Source organism: Sinocyclocheilus anshuiensis, unplaced genomic scaffold, assembly GCF_001515605.1.
Source record: "Sinocyclocheilus anshuiensis isolate Anshui unplaced genomic scaffold, SAMN03320099.WGS_v1.1 scaffold566, whole genome shotgun sequence".
Classification (NCBI taxonomy): domain Eukaryota; kingdom Metazoa; phylum Chordata; class Actinopteri; order Cypriniformes; family Cyprinidae; genus Sinocyclocheilus; species Sinocyclocheilus anshuiensis.
In genome coordinates this window covers 373,061-386,215 of record NW_015542410.1, presented here as the reverse complement: position 1 = coordinate 386,215, position 13,155 = coordinate 373,061, and the positions used below count along the sequence as shown (strand labels likewise).

General features: G+C 36.8%; 1 protein-coding gene across 1 annotated transcript in view; it reads left to right on the top strand.

Moving 5' to 3' along the window:
• LOC107693303 (oxidation resistance protein 1-like) overlaps positions 1-13,155 on the top strand; it is a 52,206-nt gene that overhangs the window by 9,943 nt on the left and 29,108 nt on the right. Inside the window, 1 exon segment of the mRNA XM_016492624.1 lies at positions 5,387-5,583. Within this exon segment, the coding sequence (XP_016348110.1) occupies positions 5,387-5,583 (197 nt within the window).

The window sequence follows — 13,155 nt, the reverse complement described above, 5'->3', positions numbered from 1 at the left end:
CGGCGGATTCGACAAAGGAGCGTCCGGCGGGCTTGCGGCAACCACATGTGACGACCCCGGGCTGGACTCCGCTTAAAGAATATCTCTTTGGATTTGAGACTTTAGTCTTTGCAACTTTACAGATCTTCTTTATGCACCAAGAGCTTGTAACACTCCAAAGAGAAAGGAAAAATTGAAATCGCATCATATGACCCCTTTAACATACCTGGTCTCATGACAAAAACGTACCTGGGGGAACTTTTTAGCGAGACGCGAAATACATAACAATAAGTACATATCACTGCAGTTTGCAACAGAAATGTCCTCTGAGTGGCGCTAAAAAGAGTTTTTTTTTTTTTGAACGTAAATATGGTACGTTTTATGGGAAAGACTAGATGGTGTACTGTACAATAATTACTGTTTTTGCATTATTTTAAGGGGTAGGTTTAGGTTTGGGGTAGGTGTCATGTTAATAAAACAATCTAATAGGTAGAAAATGTAATTTATTTGACATTTTAAAATAACGTATCATCTGCACTACACCTAAACCTACCCGTTAGTATATGAACAAAAGCGAATGTGGTCATCTTTCAGCTCTTTCATCGTGAGTCATGTTTTTCACGGGATTCGTACCCAAGGACTCCGATTTTAAGTCCAACTCCGTGCTGGTGTTGTGTGCATTTGTGCTACCCTGTCATGTACACCTACCCCAACCCTAAACCTACCCTTACTGTATTAAAAATACAGTGTTGGTAGCATAATCTGATAGGTAGCATTATTTGTCAAAACACCGGAAAACGAAACATATGGAGCTGTAATCATAACTGCATACGAAAATGATTAAAAGTGCTCTCTTTTTTACCACCTTTAGTGTTCATTTCTGTTGGAAACTACAGTGATATGTACTTATTGGTACGTATTTCACGACTCGCGAAAAAGTTTCCCCAGGTACGTTTTTGTCACGAGTCCAGGATGTCTTTAACAAATACTGCTTTACTATAGCAGTACTACAGCCTCATTAAAAAGGCTAAAGCCCCGTTCACACCAAGAACGATAGCTATAAAGATAACGATATTAGCGTCCACACCAGCGAACGATATCATCTGTTTATTCTAAGCACACGCTCGTCTGCCGCTTTAAATTTTCGAGCTCGTTATAGCAGGATGGATTCTGATTGGCTGTCAATGTTGTATCGTTATTCGTTCATCAGCTGGAAAAACTCGTTCTGAAAATGATTCCAACGATATCGTTTCTCTGTGCCTTTATCGTTATAGTTGTGGTGTGGACTCTGCTATTCTTTAATATTGAGAACAATTTTTAGAACTCTATCTTTATCATTATCTTTATAGTTATCGTCCTTGGTGTGAACGGGCCTTAAGTTGAAGGCTAAGGCCAAATCATGATAAATATGTATCTAAAATTGCCCATTGCACATGAAAAAAGTCATGTAAAGCCAAGTCAGAAAGCCAAGTCATGCAAATGAATTTGCTGCATTCGGTTGCAATCTCTCTATTTATGGCAGTGCTCCAGTGAAGTTATCTTATTTGTTGCAGAAATATTTATTTCTTCTGCTATTTTAGATTCAACTCTGCATTTCCGTCCTGGCTTGTGAAAACAGACATCTCACCAGTAGTCTTTTTTCTTTTTGTTAGTGTTTGTTTTTGTACAACATATTCAACAGTGACCCAGTTCCAAACTTAGATGTCAGAATCTCTGTACGACGAAGGCACAGAATGTGAATATTTAATATTCCTCATATTATCATCAGGCCTGTGCAATTACAAGCTCACTGCTGGATTTAACAATTTAATTACAAAGACCTACATCTGCTTTGCATCTGTTGTGTTTTGTTGACATTGTATTGCATTGGTGATTGCGAGAGGATGTTGCTATGTAGAGACCTTACTTTGTGAGTCTGACAAATTATGAGTGGGAAAAATATTGATATGCCTTAATAGGCTCTTAAGTTCTACTTGCATTTGGCTGAAGATATAACAATACATTTAGGTGATATATAAATCAGAATAGTAATACACAGATTTAGGTTAGTTAATATTTTACTGTCTAATAAGATCGGCGCCCATAGGGTATTGATCTAACACCTGCTGCTGTTATGTAATATTTAAGGAGTTTTTGTCAGCAGGAGTTTGAGCAGCTTAAAATCTATCATAATCTCTATTAATGCTCGCTTTCCCTTCGTTAAACATGTTCCATGCTGATGCAGACATATTATGAATGAAAACTGGTAGTTTGACATGTTTTAATGCATTAATCTTTTTGCCACTTGTGTTATTTTTTTAAAGCAAGATCTTTGACTTGTTTTGTTGTTGAAGCATTTTCAAATACTTGAAAATGAGTTGTCCAGTGAACCCAACATTCAAACTGGATATCAGTTACAACCTACACTGTTTTATTCAATGACCTTAATATGTGTTTTATGATTATTTAGAAATTTTCTGTTTAACCTAGTGTCATTAATGTGTAACAATGTTCAAGGGTTTTGTGTGATTTGTGGCAATAAATCATATTTAAATGGAGATTCTTTCAGTGGGTTCATGCATAGGGTAAATGGAAAGCTTGTATGCAGGTATTGCAGTGGATTTTCTTTTGACTGTAGTGTTTTTGATGTTTTGAAGGCCATTCAAAAAATGTACTCGCCATTGGCTAGTACATTTTTTAGTTTACTCGCCAGACTGATAGATATAAATAATGTTTGTAAAATGGCACAGTTTTTTAAATATCTGAAAGTACACTCTTAACATCAGTCAGTCAAGCATTATAATATGATAATCAAGTATTATTTAATGATATAACTTTAGTAATTAGAATTAAAACTTAAACCATGTTTGAATGCATAGTAGTCATTTTAACTGGGCTGGTGGTGGTGCTTTTTTGGTCATTCAGTGTTTCTGTAAAAAAAAAATTGGGAAAAAACTAACAAAAATAATAAGATAATAATGATACGAATTCTACTAATAAGAACAATATAAAACGCACTAAGGATTAATAAGCTGCTTGATTCATGAATATTAATCAGGTTGTGTGCGTTCGCTCGAACTGATTTGCTGAAATCAAAACTGGGACGATAATAGGTGAGCGCCAGCCAATGGGATTGTCGTTTGCGCATTAGCTCCGCCCACTACTGGAAAACCCGGCAGTTCTTAAAAGCTGAAGAACTCCAAAGGAATGCCGTTATTTTTACAGGAAAATACAACAAAGAACATCGTTTACATGTAGTGCGTCAATTCTGCATGTATGTAAGACTCTCTCGCTCTCTCTGCACTCACCAAAGCGACGGCGAGTCGTGCGCCGTTACACTAGAGTTCACGGTATGTCAAATACAGGTGCGTTGCACATCCATTGAGTTGAACTGAAAAATAGCACAGATCGCTTGATGGAGAGAGAAACTTTGAAGCGCTCGGTCAGTGTTCGGCGAATGAAAATATATCTGTGCTAAACTTATACTTATAATGTACAGTATTTGAAAAATAATGTGTTTTTTGAACATTAAAGCATGTCAACATATTCTGTTACACCAAATACACAAAATAATGATCTTTAAAATAGCATCATATGACCCCTTTAACAAAGATTATTGGAGTATGTTTTACAAGAAAATACTAGGCCTATTTCAGTTTTTCTACTTCAGAATTTTTGTTTAATTACTTGCTGTTTCTTTGCAATTATTTTTTTTTAATTCTACACCAGTTTTTCATTGATTGTTTACATTTGTTACTTTGTGATAGATAAATAGTTAAATAAATAAAATAATAACAAAAACAGAAATTACATTAGTCTCACAAGTAACAGCATTCTTTTGATCATGGATAAGCTGGGAAATGTTAGGAAGTTTAAAAAATAGTGACTGCACCTCACAAGTTTTTAGTGGATGCAATTGATATAAAATTGTGAAAAAAATCTAGTTTCAATCTCAAATGACAGGACAAGTAATGGAAATCCATTGGTGAAAAGATGTACTGTATAGGAACCCTGAAACTATCCTTTCAGTGTACTTTTTCAGTATCCTTTTTTCATGTAAGGTAGCTGTTTAGTTTCTTTTGTTGGTTTCGGTAGTTCTCGAATCACAACCAGTTTACAGTAGGCAGATCTGCAGATGAACTACCTGGGTGTTGTTGATAAACTCTTAGATAAAGCTTGAATGCTGTTGACAGAATGCTTCTGGTGAGCAGTTTCACATTTACCGTGACAATTGCCTGTTGTAAATGAGAGCGAGTCCATTAGCTGATAAGTTCAGCCCAGATTTATGGCATCTTAATGTCTCCCTATAGGACAATAAAAGCAGGTGATCTAGTCGTGAGAATGAAACCTGATTTAGCCGAGAGAATGAAGTCCCCTTTACCAATGTCAACAGCAATATCCTTTAGCAACCTGCTTTAGTTTGCCAGTGTTTATTGACATTACCATGACGCTACTCAATATTGATATCAAAGTTCTCAGAATTAGTTTTGAGCTCGAACATGAGTTGGAGACCTCAAGGTTGGTTAATTCCTAAAAGGACCTATAAAATCGTCTTTAGTATTATGCTTTTTATTGTCCTGCAGTTGTATGCGTTGAGCTCATTGCTCGGGTGAATGAGTGAGTGTGAGTCTTCAGACTGTTCTCTCTGAATCTAGGTCAGTTCATCTGGACAGGGCTGCCTGTCTGTCTCCATCATTAGTGCTGTCTGTAGCCATTGGTCTTCGGCTTCCTCCTTTACTGCAGCATCTCCAAAAGAACTGTCAGGGACAAAGTCACTAAAAAAATGCTTTCTCCGTGCTGTACATTTAAGCACTCTGCAAATTAAGCAGAATACAATATGTATTGATTTTGTGTGGTGTTTCAGCAAAAATGCTTGATGCTGTGTTTGTTTTAGATGCTGTGTTTGTATAGAGACATTAAAACATAACTAAAAAAATAGATGTTGAATTAAAAATAATATAATAATAATAATAATTATTATTATTATTAAAACAATTGTTTTCTATTTTAATAGGCTATATTTTAAAAAGGAAACATTTCTTAATATGAATTTTGACAAATGTTGTGCTGCTTAATATTTGTGGAACTGGCAATACAGTTTCCTATTTATTTATTTTTATTGATTTACTGATTTATTTTAATTGATTTTTCTATTAATTAATTACATTTATTTATTTATTTATTTATTCATTCATTCATTCAGTGCAATGCATCCTAGCGGAAAAAAGTATTAATTTCTTAAAAAAATTAAGAACCCCAGACTGTTGAATAGGATGCATGCATGAATAAATAAATAAATAAATAAACAAATAAATAAATAAAAATGTGATTTATTTATAATATTTTTTAATTACAAAATTAGAATAAAATGATTTACTGCAGAAATTGTCTTTTAAAGTTAATGCATTCCCCCCTTTTTTTATTCTAGGTTGAAGAAGAAGTCCCAGTCAGTGGACATCCCTGATGAGGGTTATGCTGGTTCTCTCGTCAAAGACCTGCTGGCGTCGCCCCTCATACAGAATGTGGCCAGATCAGCCATAAGTGAAGAAAAGGAGATCAATACCACTAACATCCAAAAGGCTCGTAGTGCTCGACGTGGAGAGCTCAAGCGGGGGTATACCATAGGTGCGTGAGGTCTTCTGCACTAACCTTTCTGCCTAGTTTTATCATGCTTCAATCCATTCTTTAGGAACAGATTTATGTTTCCTGTGGCTTCCTGAGCAAAACAGCATATATTAGGTTATTATTCTGTTGTATTTTTCATAATTTTAATAATTGTTATTATTATTTTTAATATTAAACGTACAATGTATTTGTAGTTTGCTTTTGATCTAATTATAAGTACTTACTGATTTTAGGATGTAGAATTACTTACTGAATGTGTTATGGTGCATTAGAAAAGATCTTAGAGAAGGATCCCCATCTAGTCCAAATCGAACACCGTAACATTAACAGTCTTACAATGGACAATGGAAAGGAATAGTCCAGTGAGACTTATTAGTTATGCTTAATCCAATGTTGGCACAGGAACTGGCTGTCTGGCTCTGCAGTAAGAGGAAAACAGATACCTTTGAGACTGTAATTGGAGGAGAAAGGATCTGTAGTCAAAAAACTAAACAAAAAGACAAAAAAAAACAAAAGGAGTTTTGTTTTAACATTTGGCAATTTGCAGCCTCACTTCCAGTTTTGCTTTTTCACTATCAGTTTCATTTGGGTGTGATAATGACGTTCTCAGAAACGAAAAATCTAGTCTTTTGTGGTGATTGGTCTAAAGAAAACAATACAGTTTTAAATTCCAACATGGTGGACAATCTAGTTGGGCTGTAAATTAAAACCCCCTTGTTTTTTGGTTCCCTAGCTCATGTGAAGCTCTGAATACAGTTTAAAAGTTACTAGCAGAACAACATTTTTGCAAAGTTGCTCACGATAAATAATGCACTGAAATAGCAAGAACATCTGCAATATTGAACTATGAGTTTCCACTAGTCTTGCTCTTTTCAAACAGCTTCTGATGTCTTGAGCACGACTACAAATAGCCATGATGCATCAAACTTCCTAAAGCCCGTTTTAGGAGCGTTTTAGGTGAATAAATGCACTCGAACCCTCAGGTGAGCATGTAAGCGTGCATTTTGTGTAGTTTCATACCCAGACAGCCACCGAGTAAGCTCGGTTAACCTTGTGAGCATGCAATAATGGCTTCAGCATTCAGATTTTTCCCAAAGGACAGATACTGGAGGTATTTTGTGACATCCCAGCATTGCTTCCGTTACTGCTAATGTTTGTCATTTTTACCTGCAGGGCAGGGTCGACGCCAGCCTGAGGCTTCAGTTCAGTCTCGTGGGACTGATGATGCAGTTCTGCTATTAGTTCCCCAGCAGTCGGGCGTCTCTCCCAATTAACTGTCAGTTGAGAAAATCTTTTAATCAAAGCCCTTTGATCAGATATCTGCCGGTTTAGTTTACTAGATGCCGTAAGTCAGACTAATTAGGCTGTTAATCATGGTGACTTTTCGCCGTCTTAAACAGTATCACATCTGAGTTTATATAAATGCTTTTTATAAATCGTGGGGAAGTCGTGGCCTAATGGTTAGAGAGTCGGACTCATAACCCAAAGGTTGCGAGTTCGAGTCTCCGGTCCGGCAGGGATTGTAGGTGGGGGGAGTGAATGTACAGCGCTCTCTCCCACCTTCAATACCATGACTGAGGAGCCCTTGAGCAAGGCACCGAACCCCCAACTGCTCCCCGGGCGCCGCAGCATAAAGGGCTGCCCACTGCTCCGGGTGTGTGTTCACGGTGTGTGTGTGTTCACTGCTGTGTGTGTGCACTTAGGATGGGTTAAATGCAGAGCACTAATTCCTAGTATGGGTAACCATACTTGGCCACATGTCACATCACTCACTCACTAAATGTTTTATCAGTGTAACTTAGATATGGGACTTTTCTCAGAGGCTTCACAAATTTGTGCTTGCATCTAATAGATCCGGTTGTTCTGTGAACATGATGCAATCAGTATATTTGTTGTCCTGGATGCTTTCTGTCTGTTTTCAGAACCATCAGGGGTTAAAGAAAAAGCACAGTGCAGCAATCTTGGCTCTTAAAGCCTTTTATAGCTGTGTGCATGCATTGGAGATTGAACCGTACCACTCTTAAGTTACCTTTATGTGGCTCCCTCACAAACATGCACACATACACACTCACAAAAACTAATCTTCTCAAGTGAAGTGCAATGGAGGCAGAACTCCTGTAGAAAAACACTAAAATAGAGTTGATGGAAATTGCAAGTGTTACTTCCCCATAATCAATCTATAGTAACTGTCTTTAAAAATATGGAATTTATTTGTTTTCTTTTTGGACAATATTGTGAAAGCTTACAAACTTGACCAGTTCCTGTAAAGTCATAATTCCACAAGTTTTACCTGCATTTTCAGACACTACTGAGATGAGCCTGCAGAGGGTGTTTTAAACTTGCAGTATATACACATTACTGAAATGTAAACAATGCAGATTAATTAATAAGAAATTTTGAATGACACTTGTATTTTTCAACTTTATAATAAGTATTAATTGTATAGTTTTAATGTGTACATTTTTTATTATTATTGCATTATTAAATAAACTAATATAAAAATAAATAATATAAAAAAAAAGAAAAAAAAAAGCAAAGCATGGACACAACTGCTTGTGGTTGAGTTGTCTTGTGATAGAGGTAAATGTGGCCTACTTTTACCAGGCATTGTGCCAGCTGTCAAATCAAGTTTCAAGTCTCCAAAGTTACTTAAATCGAGCAGTCTAAATCAGAATACCACAAATGAAAGCGCTTGTCTTGTCATATTGGAGTGCTTTTTTGATTTTCTTCATTAATTTTTGTTGATGTAGCTGCATGTGTAGTCGAGCTGTGTAAACGATGCATTTTGAATGTTATTTTGCAGCTCAGGCAGATTACATGGCATATATCACAGATTTATTGTGGAAGCAAAGTCAGGCTGCAATGTGCAAGGATAATTTGACTCAATATATGAAGCTTTTTCTATCACAAATCTAAACTTGCCACTGGACTCATTTCTCATTGTTTGATTCACTAAATGTGATTTATACTGATTCCAGGCTGGCTGGTGTACCGTCCCACTTTACAACATGCCAAATGATGTATAAAACAGTTGTGCAAATGTGTAAAGGATGGAAAGATTTGATGAATACCATTTCAAATGTTTGGTAACATTTTAATTTAACACGTCACATTCTCACTGGTGTTGTTTGAAGTGTGTTTTAACTAAAAAATAGCTTTGTTAAATGCATTTGTCCCTTTGTGAAGTTTGCACAATTAATTCAAACGAATTGTGTTGAAATTAAACCAACATAGTCTTAAAAATAAAATGAAATTATATTGAAAAAATAGTCCCATCACTATTTCATGATTAATTTCTATTGCTTTTCAAAAATAATCAATCTCCACTCCTAAAGCAATTAAAAAGTTGTAGAGCCACTCAAGTACGAGTTGATGTGAGTAACTCGTTCAACCCCACAGTGGAGGGAGTGACCGACACTTTGATTGACAGCAGTTTATAAATCCATGTAATGACTCGGGAGTCCTGCTCCTCTTTCCTGTAATGTGACAGGTGATGGGAGGAGACGGTAGACTGCTGAGTTGGTGTTTCTCACAGCTGACCTAAACACTTTTCAAGCCCTCTCTGCTTTCGTCTCTGGCGAATCTCACTGCAAGAGAACAAATGCTGCAATCCTGATGTAACGAATCATCCACTGAAGGCGAGTTGAAGTGAGAACCCAAGTGCAGCTTTATTTACAGTGATCCAAACATCCAAACATAATCCGAGACTTGACTTGACATGAACAGACTTGACTTGGCATGAACAGACTAGACTCACCAACAGCAGAGTTACAACTTCAATACACGACGAAGACTATGGGAACATGAAGCTACTTATAGGAAACAAGAGGGTCACATGACAAGAACAAACCAATGGGAAACAAGACACATGACTAAGACAACCAATCAGAACATGACACAATGAACAGGGGAACCAATGGCATGAATACATGAGGGCAAGGGAAGCATGACACAAACAGGGACCATGAAACAATTACAAAATAAAAGACATGGAAAACATGAACATGAAACAACCCCCAAAACACCACATTACACCTGAGTGCATATGCAAACAAATCTTTTTTTAGAAAAATATTTCTTACTCCGCCTTTTTAAAGAGTAAGAGTCTTTATTAAGATGACCATATCTTTCCTTTAGATAATCACATTTGTCACCCTGACGTAATGTATATTGGTAAAATGAAAGCCATCAATTCTCTTATTTTAGTGAGACCAGTTATTTTTCTATGAGTACCGGTAATAGTTAAGTATAAAATGGTCATGTAATTCCAAGACAACATGCATCTATTTTTTAATCTAGAATTTTTTTAATTGTTGAAAGCCTGGTCATATTAATGACATTTCATTTGAATTTTCACGGATAAGAAAGTGGACACAAGGCTGGAACAAATGTCGGTTGATTCTAACAATGTATGAAGAACAGCTTACAGAGTAGTCACTTTCAAACTAATGCCTTGTCCAAATACCCACACTTGCGATCTTTGCACTTGGCCACTTGACATATTTCCTGTATTTGGCCCAAGTGTTCAAGTGATGATGAAGACCACAAGTGTGTGTACAACTTTTCATTACCTGATGGGACACACTTATAGTGATGTAAAAATGCAAGTGTTTACATAGCTTTATTTTAATTTTAAATACTTTGCATTTTAAAATCAACGTCTGTTCAGAAGTCCCTATGACATCATTTTAATTTGTGGTGCTTCTAATTAAGTGATAAAATGCAGTTGCAACTTTAATCTTTGCACCAATAAAACGTAAAAACACTGTTTTTCTACCAAATTATATGTAATATCTAATTATTATATTAATATTTAACTTACATTGGAAAGGTTTCCGTGACCGTGCATGATGGGATACACTAAGCCTCGAATAGCACTCTGGAGGGGTATTCGAGATAGTGTGCGTTAAGGGCACTGTGCCTTGCCATTTTTAAGACCTGGGACAGTCTTGCGCACTTACTTCCTGTCGCGCGCACGCGCTCTCAAGTGGCCAAGACCGAAAGTGTGGGTATTTGGACAAGGCATAAGAAACGTATTGTTGGTCAATGACGCGAAATCTGCAGGAAATCTTTCACTCTCACTCGATTTGGTCTTTCCATTCAAAAAGTTCCAAAAACACCAATAATTCAGTCCATATGACCTGTGCACCATATTCCAAGTCTTCTAAAGTCATGTAATAGTATTGTTGTGAAAAGATTTGTCTTATTTTTTAATTCAGTGTATGGATTTGGATTGGCGACTATTTTTGGGTGAATTATTCCTTTTACGACTCATGTAAAAGCCATGTTAATTGACACATTGGACATTTTTGGAGTATTTTACTTTTTTTCCCTCAAAGGCCATGTATTGTAATGAACTTTATGATTTAATGTTACATGACTATTTTCCACTCTTCTCTGATCCTTAGATTTAAACAGGTTGTTTTTGCTAATGTACCATTAAGACTGTCTGACATCATAACCGTGACAGTTTTGGATTGGCCTGTTTTTGCAGCTAAAGCTGATATACCTCAATACAAGAAAAAACGATGAACAAACTGGTGTCACGCCATTTCAAACAAAAACAGGCCAAAATGAAATTTGTTTGGAGTTTGTTTTGGGAGTTTGAAATGGCCAATGCGAAATTTCTGGAATGTTCTCTCTAGCTGGTAAACACCTTCAAACTACCATTGGTCTGTATAGCAATAACTGTATGTAATGGGTAGGTGTGGTCTGAGGCTCCGCCTTCTTTGACATGGAAATCTTCTCTGGTTTATTTCATCTGTTCAATCCGTTAAGGTCAGACATGAGTGAAAACATGAATGCACTGCAGAGCTGCTTAATAGTAGAAATTTAAGTTGTAGTTCTAATTAAAAGTGACACATACGCTGTTTTTTCATATTTAGCCATGTAAAGCTGTTTGCTTTAAAGCAATCCATTGTATAAAGTGTTAATAAACACCACATGACTTGACTGCAGTGTGAATGGCAGAGCTCATTCAAGCATATCCACATCGCCATTATCAGATGCTTTCTTAACTGCTGTTTTCTAGGCTTGCCGCGATAGACGGTGTTGACGGTGAAGGCTAAAGTGAGTTTGACGTTGTATTTTGTTGTTGCATTCAAGCAATTGACGCCGAACTGCCGCTAATTCGAACGTGAAAGTAAAATGCGCTAATATGTTCACTAATAATGCGGCATTGTATTTTAAACTTCTTTTTACCCCTAAGCAAAGAACGAAAAAGAACTTAGCCTCAAGTATATAACAAGTATATCACAGCCTTTAGTATTCAAGGTCTTGAAAGGCAGTTTAGTGTCCAAATGGTGCACTGAACTCGTTTATTTCAAAAGAGCAAGTAAAATGCCTATTTTCAATATCTGGTCCCTTTAATGCTCAGCTTAAACTGCTGACCCTTGCAGTTTCATTATGATGGGACATTTATGGGACAAAAGGGACACCACAGAATAAATTGGCCTGCATGTGTCGCGTTTAATGCGAAAGCTGTATCCTCAGCACCTCCCAGCCTCTAGCTCAGGTACTTTGACAGAGGAGTCCTTGGAGTCTCATTTGTGTTGAAGTGTGCAGCTGGCATTTCAAACAGTCCTGGTACGCTGTCTTTACCTCAGGCTTACACTGAGGAAGAATGACTTTAATTGGCACTCCAGCTTCCTTTAATCTTTGAATAACGAAGAACCAGTTGAGGCTGGCCAGTCGGAAGGTATATAGACTTTTAATGAGAATGAGTTTATGCACACTCACCAAAGTTAGATGTTCTGTCTTATTTCATGAATATGTAACAAGTGCTAGAAGTGATGATTTCCTTTTGAAGAACTTGCCATTTGCAGTTTACCTATTATTTTTAGAAAATATATAAGATGGTATTGTTTCATTCTTATGTTCCTTCAAGGTCAGTTTGGTTTGAAAATTCATATCCTGGCTAAAGACAATCAGGATCTAAAGATCTAGTTCTAACCCTGCCACCTTATACTTTTCCAGGTGAGTCTGATTAGTTTGTCTGGGGTGAATTGAAACTAAACTCTGCAGGCAGCCCGTGCCACAGTGGACACCGTCCATTCTCACCCAAAGACCCTTCACCCCCGTCGGTAAGCGTCTGTGAAGGCATCTGCTCACGGGTATCAGTCAGGGAGCCATTTCCGCCACTGTTGGGAACCTGCTTCTAAAAATATCCTGTCATGGCCCGAGGTGCCAAGATAATAAGAGGCTAAGAGCATGATTTGTTGTCCTGAGATAGTAAAGGGGCTATCTGGACTGATTTGCTGTCAGTTGTCCTTTAGGCCAGTGTTTGTGGGCAGCTTGCGTCAGCTGTAAATTCAGGTTTTGGTATACACTACTGTTCAAAAGTTTTGGGTCAGTATAGTATGGGTCTTTTTTAAAGAAATTGATACTTTTATTGTGCAAGGATGCATTGAATTAATTAAAAGTGAAAGTAAGGACATTTATAATGTTACAAAAAACATTTCAAATAAATGCTGTTCTTCTGAACTGAAAAAAGCATTACTGTTTTCACAAAAATTAAACAACGCAACTGTTTTCAACACTCATAATATATGTTAATGTTAGTGTTGATAATAT